This window comes from Lampetra fluviatilis, chromosome 38, assembly GCF_964198595.1.
Source record: "Lampetra fluviatilis chromosome 38, kcLamFluv1.1, whole genome shotgun sequence".
Lineage (NCBI taxonomy): Eukaryota > Metazoa > Chordata > Hyperoartia > Petromyzontiformes > Petromyzontidae > Lampetra > Lampetra fluviatilis.
Genome location: NC_136312.1, coordinates 587,068 through 604,557, shown reverse-complemented (window position 1 = coordinate 604,557; position 17,490 = coordinate 587,068). Strand labels below are relative to the sequence as shown.

At 50.7% G+C, this 17,490-nt stretch overlaps 1 protein-coding gene across 1 annotated transcript in view; it reads right to left on the bottom strand.

Moving 5' to 3' along the window:
- Positions 1–17,490, bottom strand: part of LOC144945703 (inter-alpha-trypsin inhibitor heavy chain H2-like) — a 63,214-nt gene that overhangs the window by 10,110 nt on the left and 35,614 nt on the right. Inside the window, exons 8-14 of the mRNA XM_078874270.1 lie at positions 17,282–17,450; positions 16,844–16,969; positions 9,828–10,009; positions 8,680–8,871; positions 7,422–7,561; positions 6,958–7,127; positions 949–1,005 (exon numbers count right to left, since the gene is read on the bottom strand). Of these exons, the coding sequence (XP_078730396.1) occupies positions 949–1,005; positions 6,958–7,127; positions 7,422–7,561; positions 8,680–8,871; positions 9,828–10,009; positions 16,844–16,969; positions 17,282–17,450 (1,036 nt within the window). The remainder of the gene's footprint in view (positions 1–948; positions 1,006–6,957; positions 7,128–7,421; positions 7,562–8,679; positions 8,872–9,827; positions 10,010–16,843; positions 16,970–17,281; positions 17,451–17,490) is intronic.

Genomic DNA, 17,490 nt, shown 5'->3' with positions numbered 1-17,490 from the left:
CAGACACACACACCGACACGCGCAATGTAATTGACAAACGCGATGTGAGATGTTTTAGTTGGAGACACTCTTCTCTCAGTCGTGAATGGGAAAGTTAATTCATGAGCAAAGTGAATGCATGAGTGAATGTGTTAGTGAATATTGAGTGAATGTGTGAATGAATACTTCCGTGAGTGAGTGGATGAGGATGAGTAAGAGTAAGTTGATAAGTGAATGAGTCAATTGATGGTTGAATGAGTTAGTGCATGAGTTAATGAATGAATGAATGAGCGAGAAAGTGGATGAGTCAGTAGATTAGTAAGTGGATGTGTGAATGATTGAGTTAATGCATGTGTAATACCGTTGAGGACTCTTGGACACCCGGGGTTGAGGCACACGTATTTATTCCGCAACAGTTGTCACAACCGCGGACATACAATACTGGAGGGGGTATCGGCCCCCTCACCCGGCTAGCTGGGAATACACTGCTAGCTATCTCTGACCTACCTCTTAGTCCTCCACTAACGGGCTAGGGGAGGCTGTCTGGCCCGACACTGGTAAGTCGGGCTACGGTACCCGGAGTCCCAGAGCACTAGCTCTGGTTCTCGGGACCACGCCGCTGGCTCGGTCCTGCGCGGCCCTGACAAGGGCGGCGTCCCAGGGGAGTCCAGGGCTCTAGCTAGACGATCTTCGGTCTTCACTGGTTTAGCTTTAACATTCTGCCCCGAGCCCTCTGACACATCCCCCTTTATACTCAACCCCCGCTGAGGGGTGGGGCCCCGGGCTGCCTGGTGCGGACGTCGTTGAGAGCACCCCCCCCGTGCACTCACGTAGCCCCGCCCACTGTGTTTGTTTCCCATAAGCTGCCATGCATAACGGCTCTCTCTAACACCCCTATACATGGATGAATAAATGAATCAGTGGATGAGTGAGTGAACGAGTGAGTGAATAAGTAGGCATCTCACGCACATGGAGGGTCAGGCTCGGGCAGATTGGGGTGGGGCGTCTGCCCAGGGGAGACTCGTCCTGTGGAACACAAAGATAAAGATAGTGGTCCCCTGTTTAGCCAACACACGCTTTTCGGGCAAGTGCTCTCAGCGAGCACCTATTAAGGCTGGCACGGCACACGAGAGGGCAGTGTTGCCAAAACCACGCCGGGACGCCTTTGTCTCCCAAAATGTTGACGTTTACACACCATACAAGGTACTTGTTTAAGGCTGAGTCAACCTAGGGTAGGCCGACGACTGGTTAAGATATTTGCAACTGATGTTAGCTGTAAGTGGGAATTTAACTTGGCTTGCCAGGTTGGGAGCACAATGCGGTAACCACTACACTACCGCTCCCCACTCACACACAAACATAGAGTCGGCTCACCCAACAGCAACATTAGCCGCCATTCACCATGACGTAACAGTGATGTCACCACGGTGCTTGTGCCAAGCTAGGTGCACTTTGAGACCACGTGAAGTGTGGGAGGCTCGCTGCTGGCAGGTCACAGGACAGACTCAGCAGGTGCCATGGGTTGACTGACTGGGATGACCGGCAGATGCACCACCTGTGATCCCCACTATATAAATTTGCTGAGTTTTCACTGCCCGGTGATCAGCTCGATGCTGCAAGCATCGTTCATCTGCCCTCCGTGTTGCTGGAGGGCGAATGCCTCCAACTGCCCAGTCACGTCCTTTACGAGACTCCTCCATAGGGGCCGATCTTGACACCGCTGGTAACAGTCTTCCACAAGTCCACTCAGCTCCATATCCTCTTGTACCACATCAGTCCATTTCTTCTATAGCCTGTTTAAACATAAACTCCTCTGGCATGCATTGGCTGGGCATGCGGTGGCTGAGAGCTAACTGTTGGGACTATGTTCAGATCTTTCAAGGATCTGTGAGCTCCTCACGCAATCCAGTCTGGTTAATCCCAGGATAGATCGCAGGCAAGCCAGCGTGAATGTTCACACTGGCGCAGATGTTCCATCAAAAGGCTTCACATTTTGCAAGCATAGAGAAGGGAGGGCATAACCGTGGTCGAGAAGACATGATGCTTCGTGTTGAGCGACAAACCAGGTAACCTCCGCACAGCGTTACGTAGCTGATAAAAGGATAATGCCGCCTAATTAATTTGGAGTGAGACCTCAGTTGTCAAACCGGAACTGGTCATAAGCACACTGACCAGGTAAGGGAACCCATCCACTCTCCCCACAACTGCCCCACCAGTCACAATACACAACAAGGAATGCGCTTTGTTTTGGTGGGGCCGAGGTTAAGGCCCCATTTCCAAATAGCATATGCCAGGTTCATCAGTAGCATCTCCAACTCCTTCTCAGAGTGGGCAGCAATTACCAGATCATCAGCGTACATAACACATTTGACCAACAGGGAGCTATCGCTTGACATCACCTGGGCATCGATCAGCCTCCCATCATATTGTACAAAACAGAGATTGGTCCGGTACAGCTATGGGAAGCTTCTCGTGGTTAAAAATAAATGTTAATTATTGTAGGAGCCAGAGAGCATCCTTGAGAATAAACCAGTGCCCTGGCCTATTGATTGTATAATAGGCCTTGACCTCCTCGACCTGAAACGACATAAGGGTTCCGCGAGCCTTTCCTCAGCGTGCCTGGCAAGGCGATGTAGAATCATCCTAGAACATTTCCGAGCCTCACACTGGGGAGGGAGATGCCCTGGTAATGGTTGGAATCAGTGCTGTCCCCCTTCTTAAAAAATGGGGACCACCAGGGCATCTTTTCAATCCTGCAAAACCTGTCCTGTTGACCAGACATTTGTAATGAAGTCACATCGGGAAAAACTTGCACACAAACACCAACCTCTCTCAGCAGTTCAATTGAGAGGTCATCTCTGCCCGGCTCTTTACCTGGTCTCAGGCTCCAGATCAACCCTTCACGCTTCCTTCAAAAGATGGCACTTCAGCCAACCACTCACTGGGAGCGACTGCTTCCTCCAATATTTGAGGCACAGCAGCCTTAGCAGGGTCAACCCCACCTTGGCCCATTATATGTTTTTTTATCTGAAGGGCTTCCCCTCCCCCAAGACCTCACAGAGATGCTCAGACAACCTACGAACATGTTCTTGGGGAAACCACAAAGATACATAGAGAGAGAACACACATCGGCACACAGAGAGAGAACGTCTCTGTGACGAGGCCTTAAATAGAGAGAGGGGGCGGGGGCGGAGAGAGGGAGGGGTTAGAGAAAAATGTGCATGTCAATGAGTAGGACGACGCGTGGTAAGGTACGCAAGCTTGAAAATTAGGAGAACGGGAGAGAGACACACTAAATTAAATAACCTAGCAAAATATCGAATTGTAATGTAATGCAACACAGAGAGTCGGTCAACACACAATTAACGCATAGCCTGGTTGATTACGTATTTCAAAGATTGCTAAGTTAGAATTTAAGTGTGAAAATTCCAAAGAGAGGCAAAACACAAACACGAGGAACGGAGACACACAGACAGAGCAGAACATAAGAACGACAAAAAACGAGTGGAGACAGAAAAAGTACACTAAATCAAATAAAACCTAGCAAAATTTCGAAACTTAATGCAATGCAACACAGAGGGTCGGTCAACACACAATTAACGCATAGCCTTGTTGAAAGCGATCTTCCAAAAATTGCTACATTAGAAGTTATGTGTGAAATTTGGAAGACACAAACACGAAGATTAATACACAGGGCAGAAAGAGAAAACAAAAAACCCAGAGAGAGAGAAAAATATAAACTTAAAACTTCCCCGTAGAAGTGGTTCAATCTTTATTTGGAGCTTTCGTGACTGCAGGAATTACCAAAGAGTAATTCGTGACTGCAGGAATTACCAAAGAGTAATTCCTGCAGTCACGAAAGCTCCAAATTAAGTCTAGATTTGAAGCTTTCGTGACTGCAATGATTCATATTCTTAGGTTTTTTTAGGTAAAGTCACGTAGGTAAAAACATTAAAAAGTAAAATAAAATAAAAATAAAAATCACGACGTTTCGGAGGCAACACAAGCTTCCGTCTTCATGTGGTACCGTCACAGCCACGACAGCTGTATCAAGTAAATGAGAGATTGCAGGAGTTACCACTGCGTTTATATAATGGTTGGAGAAGGTGGTGGGGCAAGGGCCGCATACTTATTATTAATATGGTAAGGTGAGGCTTGAGACTAAGAATAGACTGCATAACAAAGGCTGTGACTCAACCTGTAAGAAGAAGACCACCACTAAACATGGTAAAACAGTAATGGTTGTCTGTCAAATAAGATTGGAAAATAACCAAGGTTCTCTGCAAACCTCCTGGCTACCATCAAAGGTTTGTACACGAAGCCATACAAATATACAAACACAGACATAATTTCAACCGTGATGACGGTTACAAACTGAGTAATCATTGGAAAGATGTGATTAACCATGCAAAAAAGATTTAACTACACTTATTTGCCAATCTTATTTGATAGACAACCATTACTGTTTTACCATGTTTAGTGGTGGTCTTCTTGTTACAGGTTGAGTCACAAACCGCACCTCTCCATAACAAAGGCTCAGCCTTTGTTATGCAGTCTATTCTTAGTCTCAAGCCTCACCTTACCATATTAATAATAAGTATGCGGCCCTTGCCCCACCACCTTCTCCAACCATTATATAAACGCAGTGGTAACTTCTGCAATCTCTCATTTACTTGATACAGCTGTCGTGGCTGTGACGGTACCACCTGAAGACGGAAGCTTGTGTTGCCTCCGAAACGTCGTGATTTTTTTTTATTTTACTTTTTAATGTTTTTACCTACGTGACTTTACCGAAAAAACCTAAGAATATACTCCAAATTAAGATTGAACCACTTCTACGGGGAAGTTTTAAGTTTATCTTTTTCTCTCTCTCTGGGTTTTTTTGTTTTCTCTCTCTGCCTGTGTATCGATCTTCGTGTTTGTGTCTTTCAAATTTCACACTTAACTTCTAATTTAGCAATTTTTGGAAGATCGTAATCAACCAGGCTATGCGTTAATTGTGTGTTGACCGACCCTCTGTGTTGCATTGCATTAAGTTTCGAAATGTTGCTAGGTTTTATTTGATTTAGTGTACTTTTTCTAGTCTCCACTCGTTTTTTGTCGTTCTTATGTTCTGCTCTGTCTGTGTGTCTCCGTTCCTCGTGTTTGTGTTTTGCCTCTCTTTGGAATTTTCACACTTAAATTCTAACTTAGCAATCTTTGAAATACGTAATCAACCAGGCTATGCGTTAATTGTGTGTTGACCGACTCTCTGTGTTGCATTACATTACATTTCGATATTTTGCTAGGTTATCTAATTTAGTGTGTCTCTCTCCCGTTCTCCTAATTTTCAAGCTTGCGTACCTTACCACGCGTCGTCCTACTCATTGACATGCTAATTTTTCTCTAACCCCTCCCTCTCTCCGCCCCCGCCCCCTCTCTATATTTAAGGCCTCGTCACAGAGACGTTCTCTCTCTGTGTGCCGATGTGTGTTCTCTCTCTATGTATCTTTGTGATATCTGCCTGCTTATATGTCTGTCTATAGTTTTCTGGTTAGATTTTTGTTGCTATTTATTTTATACCTGATGATGATTGCTTGTGTTGCAATCGAAACGTCGTAGTATGCTATTATTTAATTTCTTATTTTTTCTCTATACGTGACTTTACCGAAAGAACCAAAGAGTTATTCCTGCAGTCACGAAAGCTCCAAATTAAGAATGTTCTTGGGGGTTGGAGATCGGATGACCGTGCTTTATAATTAAGATTGGTGGTATGTGTAATACTGCAAGTTAATTTTTTGGAGTTAAATTGTGATTTGTGATCACGCGCTGCTGAGGTTGTATCCATCTCTTCCGCAACCCACGACCACCACACATCCTTGTAGCACCGCACAACTCTCTGAACCTCCGAGCAAAGGCTGCGGTAAGCCTCCTCATTCTCGGCTGTGGAATGTTGTAGACGGCAGGTGCCTGTCGTTTTATGTCAGACAGCCAGAACACCTCCTCCTTCAGCCAGGGTCTCTCTGGGAGAGGTCCGGACCTTGTACCCAATGCAGCCACAGCAGCTGCATATGCCACAGTTCTGAGCGTCACCCATTTCCCCTTGGCATCGGGAGGAGGGGTGAGGCAATGCTAACGCGAGCTATCAGTTCTGTGCCCCATGTGTAGGGGCTGTCCCTCCCCTCGTAGTGAATGGAGCCAGAACCAGCCCACCGGACCCTCCCATAATCCACAGAAGTCCAGGCGGTACCATTCCAGCTCCCGGCAGAGGAGTTGGCAAGCCCCTCCTCTGCCGTGAGCATTCGAATATTCACGTGGCCACTCGCAGCGGATTTCTGCTGGAACCCTGAGAGGAGGGGGTACAGTCTCCTGGTTCTGCCAAATGGGTTTGACCAGAATTTGTCTTCGAAGGCTGGCCCCCTGAGGTCTCCAGCACAAGCTTAGTGGGGAGTTTTCACCGTGGGTTTTAAGTGATGTAATTGAAACTGTGGAACGGTTGCCAGCACATCACACACACCAATCTAATCAGTCACCTGCACACTCATACAAAAAGACAAAAATCCCCCCTATAGCCTTAACATATTCTTAAGGCAAGTTACGTTAGCAAGCGCCTATGTAGGCTGACACGGTACACATGGGGGTGGGTGGCCAGCATTACACTCGGCCGCCTTTGTCTTCGGAGTGGTGAAGCTTACACACTGACACAACAAGTTAGTGATCAGGCTGAGTCGACATAAGGGAGGCGCAGGACTGGTTCAGACAATCGTCACTGGTGTTGGCCGTGAGCGGGAATTGAACTCAGGTCACCGAGTTCGTAGCGAGGCATGCTAACCGCTACATCACCGCTACACACAAAATCACTTGCTCACCTGCCTTCTCGCCCGCCCAGTCACACTCACTCGCTCGCTCACTCACCTGCTCACTCACCCGCCCATTCGCCCGCACGCTCACCTGCCCGTCCGCCTGCATACTCGCCCGCCCACCCACACACTGGCTCACCGGCGCAGCACTTGCGCTCCCCGGCATGGCCGCCCACGAGGTTTTGCTTCGGGGCGTTGGGCACGGTGAGCACCATGGCGGTGAGCGGGGTCACGAAGCTGTAGCGCAGAGAGAGGTCGAGCGCACGTTGGGACAGCCGACTCTTCTCCTGGGCGGACAGCGAGATCGTCCTGCAGGGCGAGCGGGAGGGCAAGCATGAGGGCGAGTGGCAGGGTGAGTGAGAGCGTCAGCTGGAGGGTGAGTGAGAGGGTGAGTGGATGAGAGAGTGAACTGGTGATTGAGTATGGAAGTGGGCGGGCGAGTGGGCGATTGATTGTGCTGGTGGGAAAGTGGGTAAATGAACGATTGAGGGGTGAGTGGAAGAGAGTGAGTGGGTGAGCCGGTGATTAAGTATGTCAGCGGGCGGTGGGTGATGATTGGGCTGGTGAGCGAGTAGGTATGCGAGCGGGCGAGGAGGAGGGGACCTCTGCAGCAGCAGCTGGTTGATGGTGAGGAATGCCCAGAGTCGCTCGGCGAAGGTAGGGTCGGTGAAGCGATGCTCGCTCAGGAATCGCTCCGTGTCACCCGCGTCGGCCACCACGTCGAGCGTGAGGTCACTATCCACCTGCCGCCACACGGTGGACTCCACTTAGTAGTCACCCGCTGACCCGGTCACTCACCCATCAGATTACTGGGGTCACTCATGCACATGCTCGCCAAAAGTCACTCACTTGATGAGTCACTCACTCGATGGCCAGTCATGCATTCGCTCACTCGTGGAGTCATTCACTAATTTAGAGTCGCCCAATCACCGAGTCACTCACCCGATTAGACGTTCATTCATTCGCTCATTGATTCCTAGAATCGCCGCTTCACCACGTGATGTTCACTGGACACTCGCAGCTCTCACCCGTGTGTTCCTGTGGAGAATTAAAAAAACCTAGACACTTTACATGTGATGAGTGACCGAGCGAGTGAGCAAGGGAGAGAATTTGCGAGTGAGTGGGTGATTGATCAAGTGATAGAATGAATAACTGAGCGAGCGATCAAATGAGTGAGTGTATGAGTGATTGAGCGAGTGAAGGAGTGAATGACGGATTGAACGATCAATTAAATGAGTGAGTGAGCAATCGAATGAGTGAGTGTGCGAGTGATTGGATGTGCGAGTGACTGATCAAATGAGTCAGTATATGAGTGATCGGGTAAGTGATTGAAACATTGAATGATCAATTGAGCGAGCGAGCGTTCAAATGAGCGGGCGAGTGCGAGATTGAGGCAGTAAGTGACTGATACATTGAGTGGGTGCATGAGTGAGTGAGCCCGCGAGTGAGCAAGTGATTGAATGATCGATTGAGCGAGTGAGTAAGCGATTGAATGAGTGATCATTCGAATGAGTGAGCATTTTAATGAGTGAGTGAGTAATTGGATGAGTGAGTGACTAATTGAAAGAGTGAGTGCACGAGTGAGCAGGAGAGCGAGTGAGTGATTGAATGATCAATTCAGCAAGTGAGTGAGTGAATGTTCGAATGAGTGAGCGAGCGAGCGAGTGAGCGAGCACATGAGTGAACTAGCGAGTGACTGAGTGAGCAAGCCAGTGAGTGAGCAAGTGACTGAATGATCTTTTGAGCGAGTGAGAGAGCGATCGCATGGTTGAGTGATCAAATAAGTGAGCGAGCGACCGAGTGACTGAATGATCAATTGAGCGAGCGAACGGACTAGCGGGCGAGCGAGGCCGCATCTCACCGACTCGGCGGTGACATGGGCGCTCAGCTTCGGCCCCCCCGTGGCCTGCGCCGCCGTCTTGCCGGCGACCACGAGCTCTGCGCCGTGGAAGTAGTTGTCGAAGGAGGTCTGCGTGAGCGCGGAGACGGGCGCGCCCGCATAACGCACCGCCACGTGCGACAGGAGCGGCGTCGCCACCTCGTCATAGAAGCCCTGGAAATGATAATCGCGTCGTATTTTTAAACCCTCTCTGCCAATAAAACCGGAGGTACATTAAGATGTTCAAACACTGAATAAATACCTTTTCGTAAGGCATCAAGTCTGTGTTAACCACACATGGGACATAATATACGCATCGAGTTTGAAACTGATTTGGCCTACACTAGAGACAGCAGCCTTCTTTATGGCCTAGTCTCACCAGTGTCAGACCAGAGAACAGTACGAAGACAATGCAAGTATCAGAACACGCATAGCTCAGGTAGAGCAGTTATATCTATGGGGCCTTTTTGCATGTTTTGCCACAAGTATGTGTGGTTAATGAAGAATGTATGCCTTGTAAAAGGTGTCTATCGGAATACCTGTATTATTGCCAGAAAGTGTATAAAACCTATTCTTATTTTTCATCATTTTGGATGCTGGCAAAAAGGTCGCAGAAGATATCGACATGGCAATGCTCGTGGACAGGAACTGCTGCCACTGGGGGTTCCCTAGGATAGACCACATCGCTATCATGGTCTCCTATTGGTGGGCCAATACACAGGGACAGATGTCACTGGGGGTGCCCTAGGGTAGAGCACATCGCTAACATTACCTCCTATTCGCAGGCTCATGCACAGGAACAAGTGCGACTGGGGGTGCTCTTGAGATGCGATGGGATGGAAAGCACCCTAGGCATATAAGGTGGTGCTACTTTACAGACAAATCATCATCGTTATCATCATCATCGATTCATTTTCCAATAATAATCATCCACTATACTTGTCATCATCAGCAAGATCAATATCATCATCATTGTCGTCCATGCATTGTTCATTCATCATCCTCATCGCCACCATGTGACTATATGGGGACTGCCTGTTGGCGGGGCCCCACATGGCCCAAAATGGCCCCACGTGACCCCCACGTAGCCCCACACGGCGGTGCAGGCTCCTGCGTGGCCCAGCACGGACCTTGAGCTGCGAGTCGGCCTTGTTGTCGACGAGGATGCGGCGCGCGATGCCACGGTTCTCGAGCGCGAGTCGCTCCAGGAAGTCGTAGTCGACGTCGAAGCCGAAGCCGAGGGCGAACAGAGAGAAGTTGCCGGCCGTGGCCGCCTTCACGTTGGCCGAGATCTCGGCCAGGTCAATCACACCTGGAGCACACGATTCCACGTAACCGTGGCAAGCAGAAGGAGGGGGAACGCTTTAGCGTGGCACCAGAGCGAGGTCAGCGGATTGGAATCCGGTGGACCAACCCCGGTCACAGCCGCCGTGGGGTGCGTCGACCATTGGTGGCACCGCTCGGCGCTCTCCGCTCTTGCTCGCAGTGTGGACGTCTGAACAACAACTAGCAATATATCGTGGAGACGTCTCCAAGACGTCGTGGAGACGCCTTGGAGACCCGATTGGCTCACAAGTAACTACATCACATTCACCCCCACCTCTATTTAAGACCGAAACAGTAGGATTTTTACACAGCTCTGGCTGTCGCCTGATGATGCTGGTTGTTGTTGTAATTACTGGTGAAACGTCACGGTACTCGAATTGTAAATGTTGTAGTGAGTTTACTCTCCAACACATGACCGGTGAGTGCTGGACTAGTATACAACACTATACACTACACTACAATACACTACACTATACACTACATTATAATTGTAAATGTTGTAGTGGGTTTACTCTCCAACACACAATCTCTGAGTGCTGAACTTGTATACTAAACTACACTACTGTAATAAACGACTGGACCACGATGTCTGGCTCAGTGTCCTTTATTATTCGGTTCGTGCTGTACACCCACACGGCTGTCTTTACTCTGTAGCTTCTCCACGGTGCTGACTCCAATGTCGGCCCGATCCACAACAGCAGCTCCGCTGCTGTTTCTCTCACACAGCCCCCCTTGGCTGTACTCGCTGCTGCTCTTCTCCCTCCGCAGCTCTCACAGCTTCTTGCTCTCTCTCTCTCTCTCCGCAGCTCCTCCTGGCAGCCACACCGCTGCCTCTAACAAGCAGCCCCCTCTCTCTCTCTCTCCGCAGCTCCTCCTGGCAGCCACACCGCTGCCTCTAACACGCAGCCCTCCTGGCTGTCTCCTCCCTCCGCAGCTGCACACCACTCCACAGCTTCCTCTTATCTTCGGGGTTGGCTCCCGATGGCCGTCGGCGCCCCCCCCTCTCCACACTTGCCCGCGTGGCCTCACTCTTTTCCGCTCACACCCCGACTGCCTTCCCCTTCCGGTTTACCCGCTTAAAGCCCCGAACCTTCCCCCCACGTCACATGACTCCACCCCCCGTGACGTCACATCCGGAAGGTCGCTTACGCCCGCATTACACCACCCTCCCCCGTAGAAAAATCCCAGCCGACCTCGGCTGACCAATAACAAATCGTAATGCGGCGAACCGAGCTTCCCCCCCTAAAGGACACTAAGCATATAATGTAACAGCAAGAACAACAACAACGCAATTAACATCAACGAACGTACAAAAGCATGCAATAAATACAACTGTAAGAAAAAAATAACAAGACAGCAACAGCACAAAGCACAACAACGCACATCCGCATGTCGTACACGACAGCCACCCGGCCCCAGGATAGTGGAGATGATGTAATTCCGGGCCGCTTAAGAAAACCCCAATAATTACCCAAATAACCGCGATGGACGCCCCAGTATTTACATTTTAACAACAATATTATTTACACGTGAAACAACAACAACAAAAAAATTTCTGCTCTTACCCACCAGCAGTCCTCCCTTGAGGACCAGCTCAGACCTCAGTCGTACACAGCATGTACCCACAGTCACTCTCAACAAACCAACAACCCCTAATCGCACACCCTCGCGTGGAGAGCCACGCTCCCCAGCGGTAACGTTAAACTCGCCGTAACCCTCACCGTGGTCGTCAACCCACAGCAACATCCATTTACCATACTCTCGGCTAGTGCCATTTCGGGGATGAGCAGCACTCGGCCATGCTCCTCCCTTACTATCCCATCAGCGATGGACACACACCAGCCTCTTATAGTCTGACGCTTTATAGCCAAGGGAAGATCAATCCCTCGGCAAGGCCAGATATCAACGACCCCCCCCATGGGGTAATGTTCTCTTATAGAGACAATAACGCCCTAACCCAAAACCCGTGAGCCCCCGGCACACCAGGTTCAGTCTGCCACCGCACAACTGAACCATGACTCCCCGAGCCATATGAGCACACGGCCCATTAGTTTAAGACATACCACGGAGGTTTCGCCTCCCGGCTGTCAGGTCAGCCATCAGCCATAGGCCGACGTGACCACCACTCGTGCATCACCCAATCAACAATGGCAGGCATAACAGATGGAATATTTGCCCCACCGAGGTTTTTCCCGCGCGCTCAAAATGGCGGCCCCCTTCGCCCAGCGCGTTCGCGCAATATCTCGCGCGCACTCAAAATGGCGGCCCTTTCCGCAAAGCGCATCGACGCCATACCCTGCGTGTGCGCAAAATGGCGGCCCAACGTGCGAACACGTGGCCAGTTTTCTCCATTCGTGCACCCCAGCTTCCCTTTGCTGGGGGTCACAAATTGCTTCCTCCGTCTTATTGTAACAATCCCAACAACGATAGACGCACAGCCCCAGCTTGCTGCGCGCAGCAGTCATATCGGGGAATTTTTAACCAATATTTTACCAACCACATTGGTTACACAACCCAACTCGCAAAGCAACTCGTGGCTGCATGCGACCAACCGAATACGCGACGCAACTTGGCGCCAATTACGGTCCCATTAGCATTAACCTTTGAGACACCCACAACGGCGTCATCACGCACCCTCAAAGCGCGCTCTCTTTCTCACAAGCGCCGTTACCCATAATATACACAAAATCGCGTGTACATAACATCCATACGACCAAATAATAGGGTCCCCCTCGAATTTGTTACCAATTTCCAAAGAGGTACGCACAATTAATAACATCCCAATCCCAATAGTCAATCAATGCATCGCACCCCATAACCGTACAGAACGGTGTAACAGCACATACAGTCAGCATATCGCGATCACACGCGCACATTTAAGCACAATAGCAAACCGATCTGCAGGTAACCAACACACCATTAATCCAGTCGTAACATTGCAGCAACAACACAAATATTCTCTCTCTTGCAACAACCACATCGCACATAGCACCTCGCAGCACAATACACCAAAAAAAAAAAAATATATTTTTCAATTAAGCCCATCGCACAAGGTAACCCACGAGATGATACAGCGCAAGATACCCGACGCTCCCGAGTTAATAATTAACTTCGCCATCAATATAACAACTCCACACCGCAGCGCACACACACAATTTAACACTCAGCAAGCACAGCATACTCTCCGTCCATTCTCAACACACGTACACACTTTAATTGACACCGAGCAAAAAGCAGATAGCGCGTTCATCGTTATTACACACACATACACACTTTCCGAACCGCGCTCCGCACAATCGAGTCATGAGAGAACAAAATCGCCCCCACCCGGCCCTCGAAAGATGGGTGAGGTGTGTGTAAAGGCCGGTTGCGTATCGTTACGACCCGCCCGGGGCTGCAGCAAGAAGAGGACGGCAGGGCGGCAACTTGAGTCGTCTCGCAGAACTCGTTCGGCGACTTGACTGCTCCGTTGTCACGCACCCGAGCCAGGACGGGAGAGCTCCCGCCCCAGCAGCTGTAGCGTCGTCGTCCTCTCCTCGCAGCTCCCCCTCGCAAAACAGCAGCTCACAGCAGGCTGCTCTCCCCGCGGCACCTCCAGATGGCAGCGCAAGGCTGCCTCTCCGCCGCGATGTTGAAGATGGCGGCGTCTCCCCGCCGCGGTGAAGACAAGATGGCGGCTTCCCGCCGTTTCTCCCCTGCCACGCCCAAGATGGCGTCTCCGTGCCGCGTGGCAGATGGCGCTGGCAGCGCAGGCAAGGCGTCGGCCTGCAGACCACCATCGGCTCTCCCCACTGCCGTCGTCGGCGTGGTGAGCTCACACGGTTTCGCCAGCACGATTTTCCAGGTCTCCAGCTGCGCCATCTGTCTCAATCGTAAGTCGGATGATGTAGCAGATGATGGCACAGGAATATTCTTTCTTCCGAGCCGTCTTGACAAGCCGTTTCACTTCTGACACCAGTGTAATAAACGACTGGACCACGATGTCTGGCTCAGTGTCCTTTATTATTCGGTTCGTGCTGTACACCCACACGGCTGTCTTTACTCTGTAGCTTCTCCACGGTGCTGACTCCAATGTCGGCCCGATCCACAACAGCAGCTCCGCTGCTGTTTCTCTCACACAGCCCCCCTTGGCTGTACTCGCTGCTGCTCTTCTCCCTCCGCAGCTCTCACAGCTTCTTGCTCTCTCTCTCTCTCTCCGCAGCTCCTCCTGGCAGCCACACCGCTGCCTCTAACAAGCAGCCCCCTCTCTCTCTCTCTCCGCAGCTCCTCCTGGCAGCCACACCGCTGCCTCTAACACGCAGCCCTCCTGGCTGTCTCCTCCCTCCGCAGCTGCACACCACTCCACAGCTTCCTCTTATCTTCGGGGTTGGCTCCCGATGGCCGTCGGCGCCCCCCCCCCTCTCCACACTTGCCCGCGTGGCCTCACTCTTTTCCGCTCACACCCCGACTGCCTTCCCCTTCCGGTTTACCCGCTTAAAGCCCCGAACCTTCCCCCCACGTCACATGACTCCACCCCCCGTGACGTCACATCCGGAAGGTCGCTTACGCCCGCATTACACTACTATACACTACAATACACTACACAATAATTGTTAATGTAGTAGTGGGTTTACTCTCCAATGCACAACCGGTTGGTGCTGTACTAGTAACAAATTGGCCACGTTTTGTTTACGTGACAAACCCCTTACTAATTGGCAGTGTGTGGTGGTGGCGGTGGCAGGATGTAATGAAGCAATTATATTTACACGATCTAACCCGAAACCTCTATTATTATGGATAATATTGGTGGCGAAATCCACCTCCAACTACTACTACTCGATGTTAAACTGACTTGGGGGCGTTCATCGCAAGAGGAGCTGGCCATTCTGTGCCAGTGTCACTGCCCATAATTTGAAAACTAAACTATTAACTAAAACCATTTTTATTTTACCAGATGATTCAGTCATCACAAATGGCAGTTCAACGAAGTGCCAAGCTCATCATCATAATCATTATCATCACGTCGAAATGCATAGCAACCAAATACCCTGAAAATACCGTGATGGTGATTCTAAATGTGGAGGGAAAAACCGGATAACTCGGAGAAAAATCCACGCGACCAGGGGGGGAGAGAGAGAGACACGCAAATTCCAAATATACAGCAGCAGGCGTCAGGGTCGGGATCGAACCCACGCACCCCTGTATACCAGGCAAGGTAGTTAACATCTCCTAACCACCGGGATGATGATGAAAGAGAGACAAGTAAACTCCAAATATACAGCAGCAGGCGTCAGGGTCGGGATCGAACCCACGCACCCCTGTATACCAGGCAAGGTAGTTAACATCTCCTAACCACCGGGATGATGATGAGAGAGAGACACGTAAACTCCAAATATACAGCGGGCATCAGGATCGGGATCAAACCCTCCAACCTCTGTATACCAGGCGAGGTAGTTAACATATCCTAGCCACCGTGATGATGATGAGAGAGAGAGAGGGAAACGCAAACTCCAAATATACAGCAGACATCAGGGGTTGTATCGAAACCCACGACCTCCTGTATACCAGTCGAGGTAGTTAACATCTCCTAGCCACTGTGGGGTGTGCGGCGCTGCAAGGGTGAGTGGTGATCATGGTTTGCTAATGAGATGGAGACTTTGTCAGTCGCCCTTGATTACAAATCATTCTTTCATCCCATTATAAAAAGTGACTTGCAGCCCACGCGTACCCAGCCACCGCATGCCCAAGCAGCTTCTGTTTGGCCGGATAGAGGAGGCTAAATGGGCATGGCATGCCCTGGAGAAGAGATGGCGCTTTTCACAGAATTAACAAAGGTACAACGTGTGGATGTAGTGGTGGAGATGCGGTGAGTGAAACACATGAGAGAAGCGATGGGGTCTAATCTTCGATAATGCGTGAATTCGGTGAAAGTAAAATTGATGACAGTGAGCGATGACAAATGTATTTGTAGTGAGTCCAACTGAGTCACAGACGTCGTTCTTTAGAGGCAACACTTTCATTGTAACATCAACACGCTAACACAAAGGGGTAACTGCCCTTTCACCAGATACAGCCTAGGGTGGTGAGCACCCAGCTAACTACTCTATACGTAGGAGTTACAGCTACGAAGGGTCAGACCAGAGGTGTGGACTCGAGTCATGTGACTTGGACTCGAGTCAGACTCGAGTCATGAATTTGATGACTTGCGACTCGACTTGGACTTGCATAACAATGACTTTGTCCCACCTATGAGATGTGGACTCGAGTCATGTGACTTGGACTCGAGTCAGACTCGAGTCATGAATTTGATGACTTGCGACTCGACTTGGACTTGCACAACAATGACTTTGTCCCGCCTCTGGGTCAGACCCTCATTCGGGTCCCCGGCCACGTGTTGATGCCTCGTAGGACGTAGAGCTTCCAGCTTGTGGACGTGGAGCTTCAGCTTATAGAATGCAGCGACCCCGGTCCCTCTCAGGGACCCACCTTATATCCCCCTCCAGGTCGGGGCCACTCCGCCCTTGGCCTCGCCCACCTTCTCGAGTGTTCTAGCTCCCTCTCGATCCCTGATGTCGCTACATATTGAATGAATTTGGTTAATGAGTGAAATCTATACAATGAGACTGTGAAGAGGGAAGAGTAACAATGGGGGTAGTCAAGAGGGGAAGATTAAGGGGGGTCGTGGGGTGAGCTAGGGGTAATAATAAGTGAGCTGTGAGTGAGGAGTGGAAACTTTGTGAGTGACGGTGACGGCTTCACATGAAGGAGGATCTGAGTGAAATAGCCGATGAGCGGCACCAGCGAGCGGCCGGCCCCCCATGGGGGAGGCTCCTCGGCGTACCAACTGTGGGGTCACCATCGGTGAGCAGCACCAAGATGGAGGTGGAGCGCTCGGGGAGGCTTCCGTGCAGCTTGGCGGAGCAGAGCATCTCAACGGCTCGCAGCACCGCCTCGTTAATGTTCGTGCCTGGGGGGAGGGGGTGGGGGCAGAACGAGGAGGAGGATGCCATTACTCCTCGTACAAGATACAAAAAATGGTTTCTGTGCACAAAACCTTCACTGTCGTTGTCCATCAGTGATCACGCCAAATCACGAGCACATTCGGACCCGAGTCTCCACATCTCCATGTCCTCCCACATCTCCGTGCCTCTCATCCCTTTGTCCTCATGTCCGAGCATGCCTCTGCGCGTGTTCCCATGTGTTCCTTCGCGTCACCTCATGTTCCCCCCACGCACCCCCCCAAGCGTTGCCCCCCCCCCGTGAGTCCCTCCCCCCTTACCCCCTTCGGCTTGCAGCCCCTGCACATATTTCTTGGCGTCATCCACGTTGCAGGCCGAGGCCTGCATGAGCTCGTCGGTCCACGCCTCCACGCGGTGGTCGAAGCGGATAATGCTGAAGTGGTCGTCTGGACGCAGCTCATCCAGGATGGTGCTCAGCGCCTGCTGGGTCTGCCCGACAGCGCAAACAAACAATGTCAGACGAGGCTGG